At 38.7% G+C, this 24,634-nt stretch overlaps 1 protein-coding gene across 1 annotated transcript in view; it reads right to left on the bottom strand.

Annotated features, from left to right (window-relative positions):
* DGKK (diacylglycerol kinase kappa) overlaps positions 1 to 24,634 on the bottom strand; it is a 181,007-nt gene that overhangs the window by 94,846 nt on the left and 61,527 nt on the right. Inside the window, exons 2-4 of the mRNA XM_019417507.2 lie at positions 20,985 to 21,095; positions 19,200 to 19,280; positions 17,146 to 17,250 (exon numbers count right to left, since the gene is read on the bottom strand). Of these exons, the coding sequence (XP_019273052.2) occupies positions 17,146 to 17,250; positions 19,200 to 19,280; positions 20,985 to 21,095 (297 nt within the window). The remainder of the gene's footprint in view (positions 1 to 17,145; positions 17,251 to 19,199; positions 19,281 to 20,984; positions 21,096 to 24,634) is intronic.

The raw sequence follows: 24,634 nt of genomic DNA, 5'->3' as shown, positions 1-24,634 counted from the left end.
ATGAAAGGAGAAAGAATACAACAGGCTTTCATAACAATCACACACACACAAAACCAGTGACCCAGACAAAATGACAAGATGGAGAAGATCACCCCAAAAGAAAGAACCGGAAAAAGCCATGACCAGGGATTTAATCGTTACAGATACAAATAATATGGCTGAACAAGATTTAAAACAATAATCATAAGGATACTAGCTGTATGTGAGAAAAACACAAAAGACACTAGAGGCTCCTTTATTGCAGAGATAAAAGAACTAAAAAACTAGTCAGGCAAAAATTTAAAAATGCCATGACAATGAGATGGATGGAGCAGAGGAGTGAATCAGTGATATACAAAATAAACTTATGGAAAATAATAAAGCTGACAAAAAGAGGGAAAGAAAAGTATTGGATCACAAATATAGAATCAGGGAACTCAGCCACTACTTAAAGCATAATAACATTGGTATCATAGGAGTCCCAGAGGAATAAGAAAGAAAAGGGAGCAGAAGGTTCATTTGAGCAAAGTAAAGCTGAAAAGTTCCCAATCTGGGGACAGAAAAAGACATCGAAATCTAAGAAGCACAGAGAACTCCCATTAAATTCAACAAAAGCCCTCCTTCACCAAAACACATCATAGTCAAATTCACAAAATACACAGACAAGGAGAGAACCCTGAACGCAACAAGGGTAAAAAAGTCCTTAACCCACAAGGGAAGACAGGTCAGGTTCACAGCAGATCTGCCCCAGAAGCTTGGCAAGCCAGAAGGGAGTGGTGTGATATATTCAACATGCTGAATGGGAAAAATATGCAGCCACTAATACTTTATCCAGTAAAGCTGTAATTAAGAATAGAAGAAGAGATGAAGAATTTCCCAAACAAAAACTAAAGGAATTCAGTAATACTAAACCAGCACTTTAAGAAATATTAAAGGGGACACATTGGGGGGGAAATACCAAAACCAACAAAGACTAGAAAAGAACAGAGAGCACGACCAGAAACACAAACTTTACAGGTAACACAATGGCACTAAACTGTTATCTTTCATTAATCACTCTGAATGGAAATAGATAAATTCTCCAATCAAAAGACATAGGGTATCAGAATGGATGAAAAAACAAGACTCATCTATATGCTTCCACAAGAGACTCATTTTAGACCTAAAGACATCTGCAGGTGGAAGGTAAGGAAATAGAGAATCATCTATCATGCTAATGGACACCAAAAGAAAGCTGGAGTAGTCATACTTATATCAGACAAATTACATTTTAAATGGAAGAGACAAAGAAGGGCATTATATCATAATTAAAGGGTCTATCCATCCAGAAGATTTAACAATTTTAAGTATTTATGCCCCTAACATGAAGCACCCAAATATATAAATCAATTAATAACAAACATAAAGAAACTCATTTACAATAATACAATAATAGCAGGGGACTTTAACACCTCACTTACAGCGATGGACAGATAATTTAAGCAGAAAATCAACAAGGAGGGGCGCCTGGGTGGCTCAGTCAATTAAGCATCCAACTTTGGCTCAGGTCATGATCTCACAGTTTGTGAGTTCAAGTCCCACGTTAGGCTCTGTGCTGAGAGATCAGAGCCTGGAGCCTATTTCATATACTGTGTCTCCCTCTCTCCCTTTCCCTCCCCCACTCATGCTCGCTCACTTACTCTCTTTCTCTCTCTCTTAAAAATAAATAAACATTGAAATTGGCAGGCCATAATGGAGTGGCAGGAAATAGTCAATGTGCTGAATAGGAAAAAAAAATATGCAGCCAAGAATCCTTTATCCAGCAAGGCTGTCATTCAGAATAGAAGGAGAGATAAAGGCTTCCCCAGACAAACAAAAGCTGAAGTTCATGACCACTAAACCAGTCCTGGAGACTATGAGTGGAACACTACAAACACTAGAAATGACCAGAAACATCACCATAAGCATGAAACCTACAGATAACACAATGACATTAATCCATATCTTTCAATAATAACTCTGAATGTAAATGGAATAAATGCTCTGATCAAAAGACATAGGGTATCAGAATGGATAAAAAAAATGAGATCCATCTATATGCTGTCTACAAGAGACCCATTTTATACCTGAGGACACCTTCAGATTGAAAGTAAGGGGATGGAGAACTATCTTTCATGCTACTGGAAGTCAAAAGAAAGCTGGAGTAGCCATACTTATATCACACAAACTATATTTTTAAACTAAACGCTGTAACAAGAGCTGAAGAAGAGCATTATATAATAATTATGGGGTGTATCCATTAAGAAGAGCTACAATTGTAAATGTTTATGCCCCCAATTTGGCACACCCAAATACATTAATCAATTAATCATAAACATAAGAATCTTATTGAGAGGAATACTGTAATTGCAGGGGACATTAATACTCCACTTACAACAATGGACAGATCATCTAGGCAAAAATTCAATAAAGAAACAATGGCCTTGAATGATACACCAAACCAGACGGACTTGACAGATATACTCAGAACTTTTCATCCAAAAGCAGCAGAATACACATTCTTTTGAGTGTACATGGAACATTCCCCATGATAGACCACATATTTGGTCACAAAACAGCCCTCAATAAATATAAAAGAACTGAGATCATACCATGCATATTTTCTGATCACAACAATATTAAACTTGAAATCAACCACAAGAAAAAATTTGGAAAGCATCCAAATGCATGGGTGTTAAAGAACATCCTACTAAATAATGAACTGGGTCAACCAGGCAATTAAAGAAGAAATTTTAAAATATATGGAAACAAATGAAAATGAAGACATGACAGTCCAAACCCTTTGGGATGCAGCAAAGGCAGTCCTAAGAAGAAAATACATTGCAATTCATCCCTATCTCTAGAAACAAGAAAAATCCCAAATACAAAATCTAACAACACACCTAAAGGAACTAGAAGAAAAACATCAAAGAAACCCCAAAAGCAGCAGAAGAAGAGAAATAATAAAGGTTAGAGAAGAAATAAACAATATAGAATAAAAAAACCCAGAACAGATCAATGAATCTAAGAGCTGGTTTTTAAAAAAAAAATAAGCAAAGTTGATAAACTCCTAGCCAGACTACTCAAAAAGAAAAGAGAGAGGACCCAAATAGATAAAATCATGAATGAAAGAGGACAGATCACAACCAACATCACAGAAATGCAAAAAATTATCAGAGAATACTATGAAAATTTTATGCCAACAAACTGGACAACCTGGAGGAAATGGACAAATTCCCAGACACCCACACACTACCAAAACTCAAATGGGAAGAAATAGAAAATTTCAAGAGACCCATAACCAGCGAAGAAATTGAATTAGTTATAAAAAATCTCCCAACATATAAAAATCTTGGAGAAGAAGATGACTTCCCAGGGAAATTCTACCAGACACTTGAATAGAGTTAATACCTATCCTTCTGAAGCTGTTCCAAAAAATAGAAGTGGAAGGAAAGCTTCTGGACTCATTCTATGAAGCCCATATTACCTTCATTCCAAACCAGAGAGAAACCCCACTAAAAAGGAGAATTACAGGCCAATATTCCTGATGAACATGGATGCAGAAACTCTCAACAAGGTACTAGCAAATCAAATTCAACAGTATATCAAAATAATTACTCACTATGATCAAGTGGGATTCATTCCTGGGCTGCAGAGCTGGTTCAGTATTTGAAAATCAATCAATGGGATACACCACATTAATAAAATAAAAGATAAGAACCATATAACCCTGTCAATAGATGCAGAAAAAGCATTTGACAAAATACAGCATCCTTTCTTAATAAAAACCCTCAAGAAAGTCAGGATAGAAGGAACATACCTTAACATCAAAAAAATCATATATGAGAAGCCCACAGCTAATACCATCCTCAATTAGGAAAAACTGAGAGCTTTCCCTTGAGATCAGGAACACAGCAGGGATGTCCACTCTCACCAGTGGTGTTTAACATATTGCTGGAAGTCCTAGCATAAACAATCAGACAAAAAAATGAAATAAAATGCATCCAAATTGGCAAAGAAGTCAAACTTCCACTTTTTGCAGATGACATGATAGTCTATATGGAAAACCTGAAAGACTCCACCAAAAAGCTGCTAGAACTGATATATGAATTCAGCAATGTCGCAGAATAAAAAATCAATGTACAGAAATCAATTGCATTTCTATACACCAATAATGAAGCAACAGAATATCAAGAAATTGATCCAGTATACAATTGCACCAAGAACCATAAAATACTTAGGAATAAACCCAAGCACAGATGTAAAAGATCTGCATAGTGAAAAGTAAAGAAAACTTATGAAGGAAATTTATGGAGACACAAAGAAATGGAAAAATATTCCATGCTCCTGTATTGGTGGACAAATATTTTTAAAATGTCAATACTACCCAAAGGAATCTACACATTCAAAGCAATCCCAATCAAAATCGCACCAGCATTTTTCTCAAAGCTAAAACAAACAATTGTAAAATGTGTTTGGAACCACAAAAGACCCCGAAGAGCCAAAGTAATATTGAAGAAGAAAACCAAAGCTGGAGGCATTACAATCCCAGACTGTAGCCTCTACTACAAAGCTGTAATCAACAAGACAGTATGGCATTGGTACAAAAACAGACACATAGACCAATGGAATAGAATAGAGAACCCAGAATTGGACCCACAAATGTATGGCCAACTAATCTTTGCCAAAGCAGGAAACAGCATCCAGTGGAAAAAAGATAGTGTCTTTAGCAAATCGTGCTGGGAGAATTGGACAGCAACATGCAGAAGAATAAAACTGGACCACATTCTTACATCATACACAAAAATAAACTCAAAATGGATGAAAGACCTAATTGTGAGACAGGAAACAATTAAAACTTTAGAGGAGAAAACAGGCAACAACCTCTTTGACCTCAGTCGCAGCAATTTCTTTCTCAACACGTCTCTGAAGGCAAGGGAAATAAAAGGAAAAATGAAGTATTGGGACCTCATCAAGATAAAAAGCTGCTGCACTGCAAAGGAAACAATCAGCAAAACTAAAAGGCAACCGACGGAATGGGAAAAGATATTTGCAAATGACATATCAGATTAAAGGCTAGTGTCCAAAATCTATAAAGAATTTACCAAACTCAACATCCAAAAACCAAATAATCCAGTGAAGAAATGGGCAGAAGACATGAATAGACACTTTTCCAAAGAAGACATCCAGATGCCCAATAGACATCTGAAAAGATGCCCAACATCATTCATCATCAGGGAAATAAAAATCAAAACCACATTGAGATACCACCTCACACCTGTCAGAAAGGCTAACATTAACAACTCAGGAAACAACAGATGTTGGTGAGGATGTGGAGAAATGGGAACCCTCTTGCACTGTTGGTGGGAATACAAACTGGTACAGCTGCTCTGGAAAACAGTGTGGAGGTTCCTCAAAAAATTAAAAATAGAACTACCCTAAGACCCAGAAATGGCACTACTAGGAATATATCCAAAGGGTACAGGAGTTCTGATTCATACGGGAAATTGTACTCCAATGTTTATAGCAATGCTTTCAACAACAGCCAAATTATGGAATGAGCCCAAATGTCCATCAACTGATGAATGGATAAAGACAATGTGGTTTATATTTATAATGGAATACTACTTGGCAGTAAGAAAGGATGAAGTCCTGCCATTTGCAACAATATGGTGGGAACTGGAGGGTACTATGCTAATTAAAATAAGTCAGTCAGAGAAAGATATCATGTTTTCACTCATATATGAAACTTGAGAAAGTTAACAAAGACCATGGGGGAAGAAAAAGGGAAAAATAATTTCAAACAGAGAGGGAGGCAAACCATAAGGGACTCTTGAATACAGAGAACAAACAGGGTTGATGGGGGTGAGCAGGGGATGGGGAAAATGGGTGATGGGCATTTAGTAGGGCACTTTTTGGGATGAGCACTGACTGTTGTATGTAAGCAATGAATCATGGGAATCTACCCCCAAAAGCAAGAGCACGCTGCATACAATGTATGTTACTTAACTTGACAATAAATTATGTTAAGTAAATAAGTAAATGAATAACCATTTAAAAAATTTAAAAAAAAAGAAAATCAACAAAGAAACAATAGTTTTAAATGACACACTGGACCAGATAGACTTAACAGATATAGTCAGAACATTTCATCTTAAAGCAGCAGAATACATACTCTTTTTGAGTACACATGGACTATTCTCAAGATTACATCACTTACTGGGTCACAAACCAGACTGCAACAAGTATAAAACCATTGAGATCATACCATACATGTTTTCAGACCACAATGCTATTAATATTGAAGTCATCCACTAGAAAAAAATTGGAAAGACCACAAATACATAGAAATTAAAGAATATCTTACTAAAGATTTAATGGGTTAACCAGGAAATCACAGAAGAAATAAAAAAAGTACATGGAAGCAAATGAAAATGAAAACATGACAGTCCAAAACCTTTGGGATGCAGCAAAGGCAGTCCTAAAAGGGAAGTATATTAAAGTACAGGCCTACCTCAAGAAGCAAGAAAAGTCCCAAATATACAATGTAACCTTACACTTTAATGAGCTACAAAAGGAACAGCAAATAAAGCCAAAAGTCAGTAGAAGAAGGGAAATAATAAAGATTAGAGCAGAAATAAACCATATAGAAAAAAAAATACACAGTAGAACAGATCAATGAAACTAAGATCTGGTTCGTTGAAAGAATTAACAAAATTGATAACTCCCTAGCCAGAATTATCAAAAGGAAAAAGATAAATGACACAAAATCATCAATGAAAGAGGAGAGATCAAAGCTAACATCACAGAAATACAAACAATTAAAAGAGAATATTAGGGAAAATTATATGCCAACAATTTGGGCAATCTGGAAGAAATGAAAAAATTCCTAGAAACATACAAACTATCAAAACAGAAACAGAAAGATATAGAAAATATGAGCAGACCCCTGTCCAGCAAAGAAATTGAATCATTAATAAAAAAAAAATCTCCCAACAAACAAAAGTCCTGGGCCCGATGGCTTCCCAGGGGAATTTTACCAGGAATACTACTTGGCAATGAGAAAGAATGAAATCTGGCCATTTGCAGCAACGTGGATGGAACCGGACAGTATTATGCTAAGTGAAACAAGCCAGGCAGAGAAAGATAGATACCATATGTTTTCACTCATATGTGGATCTTCAGAAACTTAACAGAAGGCCATGGGGGAGGGGAAGGGGGGAAAATGTTACAGAGAAGGAGGGAGGCAAACCACAAGGGACTCTTAAGGACTGAGAGCAAACTAAGTGTAGATGGGGGGTGGGGGAGAGGGGAAAGTGGGTGATGGGCAAGGATGATGGCACTTGTTGGGATAAGCACTGGGTGTTTTATGGAAACCAATTTGACAATAAATTATATTTTTAAAAAAAGTTAATACGTTCTTCTCAAACTGTTCCAAAAAATAGAAATTGAAGGAAACTTCCAAGCTCATTCTATAAGGTTAGCATTACCTTGATTCCAAGACCTTGATTCCAGACAAAGACCTCACTAAAAAGGGGAATTACAGGCCAATATCCCTGATGAACGTAGATGCAAAAATTCTCAATAAGATACTAGCAAATCAAATCCAACAGTACATTAAAAGAATGATTCACCATGATCAAGTGGGATTTATTCCTGAAATGCAGGGGTGGTTCAATATTTGCAAATAAATCAACATGATACACCACATTAATAAAAGAAAGGATAACAACCATATGATCCTCTCAATAGATGCGTTAAAAGCATGTGACAAAGTACGGCATTCATTATTGATAAAAAAAAAACCTCTCAACAAAGTAGGTATAGATGCAACATACCTCAACATCATAAAAGCCATATACAAAAGACCTATAACTAATACCATACTCAATAGGAAAAACTGACAGCTTTTCCTCTATGGTCAAGAACAAGACAGGGATGTTCACTTTTATCATTACTATTTAACATTGTAGTGGAAGTCTTAGCTTCAGCAATCAGACAAAAAAAGAAATAAAAGGCATCCAATTAGGCAAGGAAGAAGTCAAATTTTCACTATTTGTAGACGATATGATACTCCATGTAGAAAACCTGAAAGGGGGCACCTGGTGGCTCCATCAGTTAAGTGTCCAGCTCTTCGTTTTGACTCAGGTCATGATCTCACAGTTTGTAAGATCCAGCCCTGAACTGGGTTCAGTGCTGACAGTGTGGAGCCTACTTGGGGTTCTCTCTCCTCTCTCTAGCCCCTCTCTCCACTCATGCTCTCTCTCTTTCTCAAAAGAAATAATAAATGATTTTTTTTAAAGAAAAGGAAACCTGAAAGACTCCATCAAAAATTTGCTAGAACTAATACTTGAATTTAGCAAAATTTCAGGATATAAAATCAACATATAGAAGTCTGTTGCATTTCTATACCCCAATAATGAAGCGGAAAAAAAAAAGAAATCAAGGAATTGATCCCATTTACACTTACACCAAAAACCATAAGATACCTAGGAATAACCTTAACCAAAGAGGTAAAAGATCTGTACTCTAAAAACTATAGAACAGTTATGAAAGAAATTGAAGAGGATACAAAGAAATGGGAAAATATTCCATGCTCATGGATTGGAAGAACAAACATTGTTAAAATGTCTATACTTCCTAAAGCAATCTACACATTTAATGCAATCCCTATCAAAATACCACCAGCATTTTTCACAAAACTAGAAAAAACAATCTAAAATTTGTATGGAACCACAAAAGACCCCGAATAGCCACAGAAATCCTGAAAAAGAAAAGCAAAGTGGGAGGCATCATGATTCCAGACTTCAGGCTATATTATAAAGCTGTAGTCATCAAGACAGTATGGTATGGGCACAAACACAGACATATAGATCAATGGAACAGAATAGAAAAGCCAGAAATGGACCCATAAGTATATGGTCAACTAATTTTCCACAAAGTGGGAAAGAATATCCAATGAAAAAAAATGACATTCTTTTCAACAAATGATGTTGGGAAAACTGGACAGGAACATGCAAAAGAATGAAACTGGACTACTTTCTTACACCATACCAAAAATAAATTCAAAATGGATTAAATACCTAAATGTGAAATAGGAAACCACCAAAATCCAAGAGAAGAGCACAGGCAGCAACTCTTTGACCTTGGTTAGAGCAAGTTCTTACTAAGCAAGAGAAACAAAACCAAAAAGAAACTATTGGAACTTCATCAAAATAAAAAGCTGCACAGTGAAGGAAATAATCAACAAAACTAAAAGGCAACCTATGGAATGGGAGAAGATATTTGCAAATGACATATCTGAAAAGGATTAATATACAAAATATGTAAGAACTTATCAAACTCAACACTCAAAAAACAAATAACCCAGTTAAGAAATGGGCAGAAGACATAGACACTTTTCCAAAGAAGACACCCAGATTGCCAACAGACACATGAAAAGATGCTCCACGTCACTCATCATAAGGGAAATACAAATCAAAACCATGATGAGATACCACCACACACCTGTCAGAATGGCTAAAATCAACAACACAAGTAACAACAGGTGTTGGTGAGGATGCTGAGAAAGAGGAACACTTTTGCACTGTTGGTAGGAATGCAAACTGGTGCAGCCACTCTGGAGAACAGTATGAAGGTTCCTCAAAATGTTAAAAATAGAACTACCCTACATCCCAGCAATTGTACTAATAGGTATTTACCCAAAGACTACAAAAATACAGATTCAAAGAGGGTACATGCCCCCTGATATTTATAGCAGCATTATCAACAGTAGCCAAACTATTGAAAGTGTGCAAGTGTCCATAGAGTGATGATATAATATATAATATATAATATATAATACATATGTATTATATATATATATATATATATATATGTATAATGGAATATTATTTAGCCATCAAAGATAATGAAATCTTGCTATTTTCAATGATGTGGATGGAGCTAGAGGGTATTATGCTAACCAAAATAAGCTAATTAAAGAAAGACAAATACTATATGATTTCACTCGTGTAGAATTTAGGAAACAATGCAGATGAGCATGTGGGAAGGGAAAAAAAAGGAGAGAGGGAAATAAATCCTAAGAGACTTTTAACTACAGAGAACAAATTGAGAGTTGATTGAGGGAGGTGAGGGGGGGAATGGGCTAAATAGGTGATGGGAATTAAGGTGGGCACTCATTATGATGAACACTGGGTGTTATATGTAAGTGATGAATCACTAATTCTTTTCCTGAAATCAATATTACACTATATGTTAACTAACTAGAATTTAAGTAAAAATTTGGGGAAAAATAAAAAATAAAAAAGTGTACTGTTTAGTTTCCATATATACATGAATTTGCCCATTTTATTGTTGTTATTTATCTCATTCCATTATGGTCAGAAGAGATACTTAGAGTGATTTCTATTTTCTTTTTTTTTTTTAATTGAGAGATAGAGTGTGTGGAAGTGAGTGGGAGAGGGGCAGAGGGAGGGAGGGAGGGAGAGAGAGAGAGAGAGAGAGAGAGAGAAGAATCTTAAGCAGTTTCCACACCCAGCATGGAGCCCTACGTGGGGCTCAATCTCACAACTGTAAGATGATGACCTAAGCTGAAATCAAGAGTCATTTAACCAACAGCCACCCAGATGCCCCTGATTTCTATTTTCTTAAACTTGTCAAGACTTGTTTTGTGACATAATTTGTTACTATCCTGGAGAATGTTCCATGCACCCTCAAGAAAAATGTGTCTTGCAGCTGTTGAGTGGAAATTTCTGTATATGTCAGTTAGGTCCATTGGGTCAATAGTGTTATACAAGTCAACTGTTTATTAATTTTCTGTCTTCAGGTTTTATACATTATTGTAAGTACACTATTGAAGTTCCCTATAATTATTGTATTGATGTCAATTTCTGCTTTCAGATCTGTCATTATTTGCTTCATCTATTTAGGTACTCTGATGCTGGGTACATATATTTTTATAACTGTATTTTTCTGTTGAATTGACCCTTTTATCATTATATAATGCCCTTCTTTGTCTCTAGAAACAGTTTTAGACTTAAAGTATAATTTGTCTGATATAAGCATATAAGTATATCATATAGGCATATGATATAAGTACCTCTGCTTTCTTTTGATTGCCATTTGCAATCAAAACAGACTATATTTTTTAGTCTGTTCCCTTTTAGCCCATAATTTCTTCAATTCTAAAGTGAGCCTTGTATACAGTGTTATTTCTGGATCTTACTTTTTTTTGCATTCAGGTACTCCATGTCTTTTCTAAGTTTTAATTTAAATTCCAGTTAGTTAATATACAGACTAATATTAGTTTAAGAAGTACAGGTCAGTAATTCCACACTTCCATACAGCATTCAGGTCTCATCACAAGTGCACTCCTTAATCCTCATCACCTATTTAGCCCATCACCCCCATCCACCTCCCCTCTGGTAATGATTAGTTTGTTCTCTTTAGTTAGGAATGTGTTTCTTAGTTTCTCTCTCTCTCTTTTTCCCCTATGCTCATTTGTTTTGTTTCTTAAATTCTACATATAAGTGAGATCATATGGTATTTTTCTTTCTTTGACTGACCTATGGGGAAAACTGCACTGTTGATGGGAATGAAAACTGGTGCAGCCACTCTGGAAACCAGTATGGCGGTTGCTTGAAAGCTTAAAAATAGAACTACCCTATGATCTAGCGATTGCACTCCTAGGTATTTACCTAAAGGATACAAAAATTACAGATTCAAAGGGGTACATGCACCCCATGTTTATAGTAGCATTATCTACAATAGCCAAAATTTTAAAACAGCCCGAGTGTATGTCAACTAATGAATGGATATACATATATACACACACACATAATGGAATATTACTCAGCCATAGAAAAAAATGAAATCTTGCCATTTGCAATGACATGGTGGAGCTAGAGAGTATTACAGTCCATATCTTTTGATTGATGACTTTAATCTATTTACATTTAAAGTAATTGTTGGTGAAGACTATTACCACTCTGATATTTGTTTTCTATATGTATTTCAGTTGTTTTGACTCTGTTTTCTTTTCTTGTCTTTTTTTTTAATTGTTTGATGATTATTTTTTTTTGCAGAGATTTGTTTTGGTTTTCTTCTCTATCTTTTATGTATCTATCATAGGTGTTTTTCCGGGGGGAGGCAGCTCAAGACTTGTATAAAATATCTCATAGTTATAACATTCTATTTTAAGTTGCTAACAATTTAGCTTCAATAGCACACAAAAATATTACACTGTTACTCACCCCACCAAACGCATATACTTTGTGTTCTTATACACAGAGTTTGCTTATTTTTATGTTACATATGTATCCATTAACACATTTTTACCTACTAACTTTTATTTTAAGGTTATAAGGAATTTATTCACTACATAAATTAACACATAAATTGCCATTGTTATATTGATCCTTCTACAGATATATATTTACATTGACTTGTGAGCTTTATGCTTTCATAAGCATTCATATTGTTTAGCGTGTTTTTATTTCAATTTGAAGAACTCCTCTAATCATTTCTTGTACCCATCTTTAAGGCAGGTCTAGTGGTGACAAACTCCCTCAGTTTTTGTTTGGGAAAGACTTTACCTCTCCTTCATTTGAAAGGATAATTTTACCAGGTATAGTATTCTTGTATGTAAGTTTTTTTTTCTTTCAGCACTTTGATTACATCATCTCACTCTTTCCTGGTGGGGAAGATATATATTGAAAAAAACTGCTTATACTCCTATTAGGGCTCCCTTATATGTAATAGGTTACTTTTCTCTTGCTGCCTTCAAAATTCTCTTTGTTCTTGACTTTTAACAATTTGATTATGTCTTGGTGTAGTCTTCTTTGTGAAGAGATCTTGTATGAAGTCTTTTGAGCTTCATGAACTTGTATTTCCAACTTTCTCCCAAGATTTGGGGAGTTTTCAACCATTATTTCTTTAAATAGCTTTCTGCCCCTTTCTCTTTTTTTCTTGGATTCCCATAATGCATATATTTGCTTGCTTTTATCCATGCTTTTTAATTATTTTTTTCTCTTCTGACTGATTTCAAATGACCTGTTTGCAGATTCTTTCTTTTGCTTGATCAAGTCTGCTGTTAAAGCTCCCTGCTGCATTTTTCATTTCATTTATTGTATTATTCAGCTCAAAAATTTGGCTCTTTTTTAATGATTTCTTTTGTTGAGGTTCTCATTTTGTTCATGTATTATTTTCCTGGTTTCACTGAATGATCCATCTGTGCTCTCTTGGAGCTCACTGAACTTCCTTAAAACAATTACTTTGACTTCTCTTTCAGGAAATTCATAGATCTTTATTTCTTTGATGTCAATTACCAGAAAACTATTGTTAATTCTTTGGTTGTGTTCTGTTTTTTTGATTTTTTTTTGTATTTTTGGTACCATTGCATTGATGTCTGCACACTTGATGGAGCAGTCACCTCTTTCAGACTTTACAGGTTCTCTTTGGGGATAAAGACTTATCTATAGGTGGTTGTGAGGATATCAATTTGGGTTGGATATGGCGGCTCTGGTTTCAAGGTGTGCAGCAGCAGTTCCTGCTTTAGGAAGGGCACAGCAGCAAAGTTTCAGTGGAGCTCCATCAGCTGAGGCCAGTGTTGGTCAAGGCTGTGGGATTCCACAATGGTGGTAAGAGCTGTTGTGCTCCTTGGTGGTGAAGGCTCCTTGGTTATCCTGTTCTCCTTTTTCTCTACAAAGGAAGTCATTGCCAAGAAGATCCCTATTATTGTTAAGTTCAGTGTGTGGGCACACACGTGTCTGTAGGTGCCTGAATCAGGGTCACAAACACATTTGCAGTGGCAATGGTGTTGATGTCTGGGCTGTGGGCACCTGCAGAGTGGCCATGGCACTGGGGTTGGAGTTCAGGGTCATCCATAAAAACTGGTATTATGGACTGGGGCACAGGTGTATTTATCATGATGCCCTGGTGTGTGTGGCATGGGTGTGTGCTGAGCAGCCATGGAGTTGGAGTCCAGGATGTGTGTACGGTTGCAGGAGTGGAGGTTGTGATTCTGGTTGTAGGGAGGATCAAGATGCAGTGTTGACAGCTTAGTGGGGTGCATGCAGTGGCACTTCCCCAGTGTAGGCACAGTGGTAGCAGCTTTTTCAGGGACATTAATGCAATAGCTCTCTTGGGGAGCATCACAGCAGCATGGGCTCCAGGTAACTGATTGTTTTAGCATCAATAAACTCTGTAGAGCATCTCCATGGTGGAAGTTGCATGTGTCCACAGCATTGATGAGGACTGTTGGAATCCTCCTGCTCTCCTTTTCCCTTATGGAGGGAAGTCAGACTAAGGGGATTCTTTTTGGCCCCAAGCTCCCGCCAGACTGGAGGCTGGGGCAATGCATGTAAATAACTAGCTATGCTTTTCTACATGGCCATTCTGTCTCTGTGCTCCATAGAGTTTCTACAGCTTCTTTATTGTATTCTGGAGCTCTTTCAGAGCTATTCTAGCTAGGATGTACCTCTTTATTTGTTGTTCTGGATGTTTTTGTGGGAGAGAGGATGAGCATTGGGACCTCCTAATCCACAATCTTTCTGATGTCACTATGAAAAATTAATTTTTTATACAACATTCTCAGAAGCAGTTCCTTAAATAGTTTGCTTTAAATGCTTCTAGTAACAGGAAGGTTTCTACCACAAGGGGCAGCAGATGCCATTCTTGTAGCACAAACTGAAATGTTAGAAAGTTATTCTACTAGGCCAAAGACTAGAAAAACGGTCTAACATTTAGAACTTTAACAACTGAATGGACTCTTTTGTAAGAATCTTAGTTCTCCATCTTTGGAAGCATTCAAATAAAGGCTGCATGACTTGATCTAAAGATGCTTTGAGTGGAAGATGGCAGCGTAGGAGGACGCTGGGCTCATTGCACGTCCTGCTGATCACTTAGATTCCACCTACACCTGCCTAACTAACCAAGAAAACCACCAGAAGACTAGCAGAACGGAGTCTCCGGAGCCAAGCGGAGTCAAGAGGCCCACAGAAGAGGGTAGGAAGGGCGGCGAGGCGGTGCGTGCTCCACGGACTGGCAGGAGGGAGCCGGGGAGAAGGGGCAGCCTGCCGGCCAAGCAGAGCCCCCAAGTCTGGCTTGCAAAAGCGGAGGGTCCGGACAGAGTGTGTTCCGACAGCAAGCGCGACTTAGCATCTGGGAAGTCATAAGTTAACAGCTCTGCTCAGAAAGCGGGAAGGCTGGAGGACAAAGGGAGGGAGAGTTGCTGAGCCCCCGGACTACAGAGCTCAGTTTGTTGGGGAACAAAGGAGCTCACCAGCGCCATCTCCCTCGCCCATCCCCCAGCCAAAATCCCAAAGGGAACCAGTTCCTGCCAGGGAACTTGCTTGATCCGAGCAAACACCCAACTCTGTGCTTCTGCAGAGCCAACCCTCCGGCAATGGGTCTGACTCCCTCCCGCTGCCACAGGACCCCTCCTAAAGTGGATCACCTAAGGAGAAGCAAGCTAAGCCTGCCCCTCCTGCCCCTGTGCACCTTGCCTACACACCCCAGCTAATACGCCAGATCCCCAGCACCACAAGCCTGGCAGTGTGCGAGTAGCCCAGGCAGGCCATGCCACCCCACAGTGAATCCCACCCCTAGGAGAGGGGAAGAGAAGGCACACACCTGTCTGACTGTGGCCCCAGTGTTGGGCTGGGGGCAGACATCAGGGCTGACTGTGGCTCCGCCCACCAACTCCAGTTATACACCACAGCACAGGGGAAGTGCCCTGCAGGTCCTTACCACTCCAGGGACTATCCCACAGGGATGATGATGGAAGAGGAGCATGCAAATCACAACTTTTTGTGGCTACCACTAATTCTATGCCATAGTGGGCTCAATTGGAGTGGAGGGGGAAGAATGGGATGAAATCCTCTATTAGGAAAGGAAGAAGAAAATAACAAAGAAGTAAAACAATGAGAGTATTTAATATAAAGACCATCATCAGATTCTAATCAAGAATTTCTCAATTATGCATAGACAATGTGAGCCTGGGAGAGGCCTTACAGTTATGTGGGGAGATACCTAGGCCCCAGTTCAGTCAACTTATCATGTACTAATAGCCATGTGTAGCAATGAAAATAAGTGTTTAAGAGCCAGAGGAGTCATAGGGAAATGAGGACACATGGTTTTTTCCATGGCATTATTTTTACTTATAAAACCCATTATTACCATTGGTCCATCCCAAATGCCCATAACAATCCTCTATCTTTTGCTAGTTAATTAAAATATCAGCTTTTTTTGCTTTAGGATGAACTATGTATCGTTCTCTTTCTAAACCCTGGCTCTGAGATTACCCTCAGATTCATTTATTCATTTAAAAAATATTTATTGAGCCTCTACTATGTGCCACACACTGATACAAGGAAACAAATGACAAAAATCCCTCCCCTTTTGAAACTTCTAACTATTGTAGGTCTTCAGAGGAGTGGAACGAGGGCATAGCCCAGAGTTTGAATGGTATACCATTTGTTGCAGGGAGCAGTGGCCAGAGGTTTGGTATTAATAATAAGAATTCTGCTAATCTTTGGAGAGGACTGCTCCTTGCTCTTCCTCCTACATTAGCATAGGGTTTAAGGACATAGGTTTTAGAGTCACACAGCCTGGGTCCAAATCCTGCCTTTTCTACTGAATAGTTATTTCATCTTTGTCTATTTTTTTCTCTTCTGTGAGCTCGAGTTTCATTAGCTGTTATTGTAGCCACTCATCAGACCCAGGTCAAAACTGCTGATTACAGCTTTGCTAACATAAGAACATCGAGGTTAGCTGCTCACATACATCTTGAATGACTCATCCATCGGGCATATAGTGACATCTACATATCAAATGGATGTGTAAAGAGGAAGACACTTGTTGGGATGAGCATTGGGTGTTATATGTAAGCCAATTTGACAATAAATTATATTCTTTAAAAAAAGAGGTATCTAAACCACATACTTACCATGGTTTGAGTCTAAGTGAATTACTCCTATTTATAAATAGTTCTAAACAGGTTTCCTAATGATATCCATCTATAATTCCTGACCACATGGTCTCTCTACTTCCATTTTCTATTTCCCTTTTTGAAAGGTGGCTTAACTAATACAACCAATTAAACATTTACTTCTGAGAGTTGTGTGAGTTCTCTACTATTTTTCTTACCTTGCGAATTTCTCCCTGTTGGACGGTTTTTATGACATTGATCCATTCTTCCATGTCTTTTCGGTTGGGTGCAGCCAGGGTAACTTTTCGTTGTGGTGTGATCACCTAAACAAAAAGTCACATTATTAGCTGGTTCACATTCTACAAGTTTGCTCCCAAACAGAGCCTGTGAACTCTCTAAGGAACTAGACAGGACTATCAACCATAACCCAAGCCACTTCTTAAATGTAAGACAAATTCTCAGATACCTACCCCAAATAATAATAATGGTAATAGTAATAAATAACACTTTAATGACACTTACTATGTGCCAGTTACTGTTCTATTACACTTTATGTATACTATTTATTTCAATCTTCATTAAAACTCCATGAGATGGGCATTATTATTTTTCTCATTTCATAGTCAGGAAAGCTAAGGCAAAGAGAGTTTAATGACTTGCTTAAGGCCACCTAGTAGTTAGAAAGCTGACCTAGAATTAAAATCTAGATTCTTTGGGTCCAGAATATATACTCTTAAGTACTAAGCCATGGACCATCTATTACTCCAGAGAGGTTGCCTGAAAATCCTACTCACTGATGCTCTATCTACTTAAAAAATGGTAAAAATGGTATATGCTTCAGCAGGGTGTACCTCTTTCTGTTTGAGGAGAGAGTAAAAATAGTGAGGAATCTAAAAATCCAGTTTCTTTCTTGCTTATGGTCAAGCCAACCTGAAGAGAATTTTACCATTATGTCTCTTAATCCTGGTTGGTGTAAGAACCCCAGCAGGAATAATGAGAAAACTATGCTGAGGGTCTAACAGAGGTAGACCATAGTCAGGACTTAGTTTTTTGCCAGAAGGTAGGAGGGACACAGATGGCTATAGCATCAGCGATTGCTTCAGTAACCCTACTTGTCTTTAATACAAGCCTCCCAAATCTTGGAACTAGTGCTCACAATACCAACAAGCAATTGTTTTTCTCCTTTTGCATGTAGCACAGCATGATTCTGTGATAGATGGGAATAGAATCTAGTGGGAACTGTGATAATGCCACTCATTTTGTCCAAACCCACTCTTGTGTGGGGCTGATGAACAGTGCCTCTGTGTTTTAATTAGGCTAAGGGACATCTTAGTCCTTGGGATTTCTTTGTAGAATAAAGATGAAAAACAGCCTGTATGCTCATCACCTAAAGGTTGAGCTTTTTGGGACTGGGCCAACAGAACTCTTAACTTTACCCTAGGTCAGTGTGATGTAATAAGAGAGAAATGATAGTAGGGTCTCCCTCTTATAGCCTATTGCTTTCCTTTCAAAAGATTATGAAGTGTGGACCAGCGATAGAAGTAGGGGTATTGGGCCTGTAGCTCTTTAGTCTGCTAAGTACCGCTCTCCTGAAGGGGAACCCCAGTCTCCATAACCCATCACTGAGGCTGGAAGAAGACAGTTCTGGGAGGAGGTGGGTAGGAGAATTCCTGGGCCAATGGGATTGCTATTTTTCAGTGAGATTTCTGGTCTGGATTCACTTGAATAAGCAAAGACTTAGGACATTTCAGCAGTTCCAAACCCTTGAATGCATCCATAGAAAATCCTCTGCTTTCTTTGAGGTAATCTCAGCACAAGGTAGTTTTCACTTTGGATTTAGGTTATTATCTATCAGATCAAAGGAGAGAGTGTCATGTAGTTTGATTTTCCTGATATGTTATACAATATATTAGCAGTCTCTTGAAAGCCTCTCAATGATACTCTTCTAAATCACCTTCACCAGGAGAATTGATTTTTTTCATAATAGTCACTTCCCCACCACCCAGAAGTCAGTTCAGCTTTATACCAGGCTGGTGTTAGAGAATAGGGACATCACTTTTCTCCCCTATCAGTGGGCTGGTAGAAAATATTTACATGAATAATTTTTAGCACTCATTTGCAATGCTTACTTTAAGTGGATTCCCATATACACTTTAGGATCAAAGGAGACTTGGGAAACCTGAACTCCAAAGAGGCAACACATGGGTATGGCAACCCCTTTTCCCAGCTAGCTCACACCTCTACCCATTGAATCATTTCCAATGTTACTTACACAAAAGCTATGGAAAAGATTTCTACAGCTGCTTTCTGCCAAGGCGACCTGAGACAGATCAATTGTTTCAAAACGTGCAAACTGGGAAGATATAAGAGGGAGAAGGAAAAGAACCATCTGGTTAATAATGTCAACAGACACTAAAAGGTAAACACACACACACACAAATAGGCATTTTTAACAGCCATGAACCAATCATATCTCTGGCTTCAGTGCTGGGATTTATTTAGCATCATGATTTTTTGTTGATATATCATGTGACAAACAAAAACCAAACCAAACTAAAGCAAAACACAACACTTCCTAAAACTCTTATGTGGATTTACAGGAAGGCTTAGGTGGTTCAGAATTATTCAAAACTAAGGGTTTATGCTGGAGAAGATAAAGGGATATGGTTTAACTAAGGGCCTAGTGGAGCAGATAGAAGTTATTAGTTCCTATTTTATCAGCTGGCAACCTCTGACTTTGTTGCTAGTCCTATCCAGTTTGAGGCCTGCATCTCCTTATAAACTGGTTCTAATAGGTAACATCCAGCCAGCAGCAAGGATAGCAGCACTAGGAATACAGATAGGCCTGGCTTCACTGGTATGCATCTTGTGCATTCATACAGGGCACCATGTTCAGCAGTGCCCTGCACTTGGTTTAATGTTCTATTGCAATCTTGACATTTTTAATAACTTTATCCTTGAGTGTGTATTTTGTAAATGAAGTCCAGTGGGACAATGGCTCATGGACATGAGCAGGGGAGATATGCACAATCTGCATGTCCACCCCATGCCTTGTCACTCCATTTGCATTCATGATGCCCATGAGCATACAATTCCAGTGGACTCATGATGTGTAAGAGTTCAGTAAGACTCAAAGCAAGTATAAGGTAAGCATGCTGTACCTATGATTGAGTACGTAAGGGAACTGTTAGCCCTGAGAGTCCACAATTTCTGTGGAGACCAAGACTTGCTTCCAATACAGAAAAAGGCAATGATGTTCTAAGAAACATGAACAACCAAGGAACTCTATTGTGTTCTTTCTTGCTTATGTCACTTCCCTGTATTAGCCAATAATTTATGTTGAAAATGATAACATTGAAGGAAAGAAAGATAGGGTAGCCCATAGTTCCTTTTCCTTTTAGTCAGGGTATTGGTAGAATGTGTAAATATCAAGATGTGAAATAAAAACAGTTGAGCTGGTTTTGTATACTGTTAAGAACAAAATATATATGTGTGTGTATATGAGCTACTAAATGCAACTTATATAATTTTTGTGGTTTTTCATATGAGTTAAATGCTTTTATATTTGTTTTTATAACTGACATTGTACAATGTGCAGATGAATGGCAAAAATACTCATAATTTAACATTTTATTTTTTCTTTACTTAGAATGACATTGAACAACAAATAAAAGATGCCATGACAAATCATTGCATTACATTTTTGTATCTTTAATGACATTTTTTCCTTGATTTTTAAATAAGGGGCCCTGCATTTTCATTTTGTATGAAGACCACAAATTATGTAGTTGGTTCTGAGTGTAGAAGCTAACTGAGGAATCTGTAAAAGGGAAGGGAAAGAGGAAGGGGAAAGGAGAGAACAGTATCCCCCCATTTGGCCCAAAATAACAAGTTAAAAGAAAAATAGATTTCAACTTCTACCTTGATATTTGCCAACATGTCTTTACCTATTAGCCTATTTCTCCATACAAACATTTCCTGAAATCCCCACCCATTAACCCAAATGACAAAATTCTATAGATATTCTATAGAATAAATATTCTATATATTCTCTTACGGCGGGATGGTGTGCAAAACAGAGTCTTTGTCCTCGAACCAGAAAATATCTAAGCTTCCATCTCTTGAAGGAATTACAGTTCTTCAACAGAGGTCCTTCCTTCAGTATTTTCTGAAAAATAGAAGCATAAGGTTGAATAGTTAGATGAATTTGCAAGACCATATAATTTGTTCTCTCAGTTAAGAATATCAGACATCTGGAAGGCTCTATCTCTGTCACATATCTGAGGAATGGCCTGAGGGACAGACAAAAATACAAGGAAATTAGTTCAGTCTGAAAAGGAATTGGTTACCTTTGGATATCACATTAAGATTACATAGGCTCTAAGTTCCTTGAGATATATGGCCCAAGAACCATGGAGAACATCTCCACTGGCGGTCAGGGATAAGGATGAGTGACATGAACACAAAAATAAGAACAACATTCCTGGGCACCTGGGTGGCTCAGTCGGTTGAGTACCTGACTCTTGGTTTTGGCTCAGGTCATGATCTCAGAATTCATAGGTTCGAGTCCTGTGTCAGGCTCTGCACTGACAGCATGGAGCCTGCTTGGGATTCTCTGTCTCCCTCCCTCTCTCTGTCCCTCCCTCCACTTACTCTCTATCTTTCTCTCACACACACACACAAAATAAATAATTCGGGGCACCTGGGTGGCTCAGTTGGTTGAGTGTCCAACTTCGGCTCAGATCATGATCTCACAGCTCAGGTCATGATCTCACAGTTCGTGAGTTTCAGCCCCCCATCGAGCTCTGTACTGACCACTCAGAGCCTGGAGCTTGCTTTGGATTCTGTGTCTCCCTCTCTTTCTGCTCCTCCCCCACTTGAGCCCTGTCTCTACCTCTCAAAAATAAATAAACATTAAAAATTAAAAAAATAAGTAAGTAAACTTAAAAAAAATAAAAAAAGGAACATTCCTAGAACAGAACAATTAATAGGCAAAAAGGCAGATTTTCTGGAAGTCTCCACATTGTAACTCTATACTGTTCTATCAGTTTTAGAACGTTTCTTTTAGAATATTAAGCTGGATCATATCCCTTCCCTGCTCACAAAACTCCAATAGTTTCCTAAAATTTTAAGAACTAAATCCAAAGTATTTATCATGAATTCAAAGGATTCATGATCTGGTAAGAGAGGAAAAAAAGGCACCAAAAAGGAAATACCTTCTGATTATTTTCTTTATGTACTTCAAGTCTGGTCACTGCTTTTTCACTTCCTTATTTAACAGACGGACTCTAACCAAGCATTGAGTCTATTTACCATTTTTACCTCAAGAAAGTTTAGAGTTACATTTATGAGATACAAACCAACATACAAGTTTGCCATTTGGGAGAAGTATTCACACCCACCAAGCTGGAACCAAACCCATACTGAATGGACAAAGAGCCAGACTTAGTTTAAGTCACCAAATCAAGGCTCTACCATGAACTCCATCCATAATCTAAATTATAATTCACCACTGAGTGGTTGTGTGTTTTTTTGGCCCACCTAGTGTTTTTTTTGTTTGTTTGTTTTTTAATTACTTTATTTATGTATTTATTTATTTATTTATTATTTGAGAGAGAGAGCATGGGGGAGAAGGGCAGAGGGGGAGAGAGAAAATCTTAAGCAGGCTCCATGTTCAGTGTAGAGTCTAACACTCTACAAGGTTGTGGGGCTCAATCCCACAACCTTGGGATCATGACCTGAGCTGAAATCAAGAGTCGGATGGTCAGCCAACTGAGCCACCCAGGTGCCCAAGTTGATAATATTTAAAACGCAGAATATTTCATATAAAAATTAAGGTTTCCTATTTTTTAAAAAACCCCAGAACATCTGGTAACCGTGGACCTATATTCTTACATAGCAACAATCTGGTGGAACAGAGTAGCAGCTGCTCCCTTCAGATTGGGGTGTCTGACTCCAGCAGGCATTTGAGTTTGGGACCCTGATCTAAGCAATACTTGGCTACTCCTATTATCCCAAATATACACACATCTATTACACTCTCTGTCCAATTCTTTAAGCTACAAGATAGTACAAGTAGAGAGAACCTCTGTCAATTATAAAATAAGTTCATGAGCAAAGTTTACCTGAATCTTCTTGATAACTTATGAGAGTTTCAAGATTATTGTAACACTTTCGAGATGCTTACAAAAGAATGGTGCCAAGGAGGCAAGACAAAGAGAACAACAAGATGTTGTGGGAAGGGGAAATGTGGCAGGGAGAGGGAGAAATTATATTTAAATTGTTGACACTGAATCATCAATTGAGAAAACAACTCTTCTCTTTTTTTAATGTTCATTTATCTTCCAGAAAAAAGACAGAGCACAACTCTTCTAAGCATTGAAATTACATCATTCTTTCCTTTCTCTGGTCTGGTGGCCTATGGTATATACACTCTCAAAGATGGTATTTAATTTTTTCTATCCTAACTTTCTCACCTCCATGCCATATATTCTTCCACACTAAGTCTTCATGATACCTAAGCAGTCATATTTGTCTCCTTCTATTAAAGACTTAAGCTCAGGGGAGAGAGGGAAGATGGCGGTGTAGGAGGATGCTGGGCTCACCGCGCGTCCTGCTGATCACTTACATTCAACCTACACCTGCCTAAATAACCCAGAAAACTGCCAGAGGATTAGCAGAACGGAGTCTCCGGAGCCAAGCGCAGATGAGAGGCCCACAGAAGAGGGTAGGAAGGGCGGCGAGGCAGTGCGTGCTCCACGGACTGGCGGGAGGGAGCCGGGGCGGAGGGGCAGCCTGTGGGCCAAGCAAGCCCCTGAGTCTGGCTTGCAAAAGCGGAGGGGCCGGACAGAGTGTGTTCTGACAGCAAGCGCAACTTAGCGTCTGGGAGGTCATAAGTTAACAGCTCTGCTCAGAAAGCGGGAAGGCTGGAGGACAAAGGGAGGGAGAGCTGCTGGGCCCCCGGACGACAGAGCTCAGTTTGGTGGGGGACAAAGGCGCTCGCCAGCGCCATCTCCCCCGCCCATCCCCCAGCCAAAATCCCAAAGGGAACCAGTTCCTGCCAGGGAACTTGCTTGCTCCGCACAAACACCCAACTCTGTGCTTCTGCGAAGCCAAACCTCTGGCAGCCGGCAGCGGATTTGACTCCTTCCCGCTGCCACAGGGCCCCTCCTGAAGTGGATCACCTAAGGAGAAGCGAGCTAAGCCTGCCCCTCCTGCCCCCGTGCACCTTGCCTACCCACCCCAGCTAATACGCCAGATCCCCAGCACCACAAGCCTAGCAGTGTGCAAGTAGCCCAGACGGGCCATGCCACCCCACAGTGAATCCCACCCCTAGGAGAGGGGAAGAGAAGGCACACACCAGTCTGACTGTGGCCCCAGCGGTGGGCTGGGGGCAGATATCAGGTCGGACTGCGGCCCCATCCACCAACTCCAGTTATACACCACAGCACAGGGGAAGTGCCCTGCAGGTCCTCACCACTCCAGGGACTATCCAAAATGACCAAACGGAAGAATTCCCCTCAGAAGAATCTCCAGGAAATAACAACAGCTAATGAACTGATCAAAAAAGATTTAAATAATATAACAGAAAGTGAATTTAGAATAATAGTCATAAAATTAATCACTGGGCTTGAAAACAATATAGAGGACAGCAGAGAATCTCTTGCTACAGAGATCAAGGGACTAAGGAACAGTCACGAGGAGCTG

Source organism: Panthera pardus, unplaced genomic scaffold (genome assembly GCF_024362965.1).
Source record: "Panthera pardus isolate Hobbes unplaced genomic scaffold, ASM2436296v1 HiC_scaffold_27, whole genome shotgun sequence".
Classification (NCBI taxonomy): Eukaryota; Metazoa; Chordata; class Mammalia; order Carnivora; family Felidae; genus Panthera; species Panthera pardus.
The sequence above is the reverse complement of the archived record's forward strand: the minus strand, read 5'-3'. Positions and strand labels throughout refer to the sequence as shown.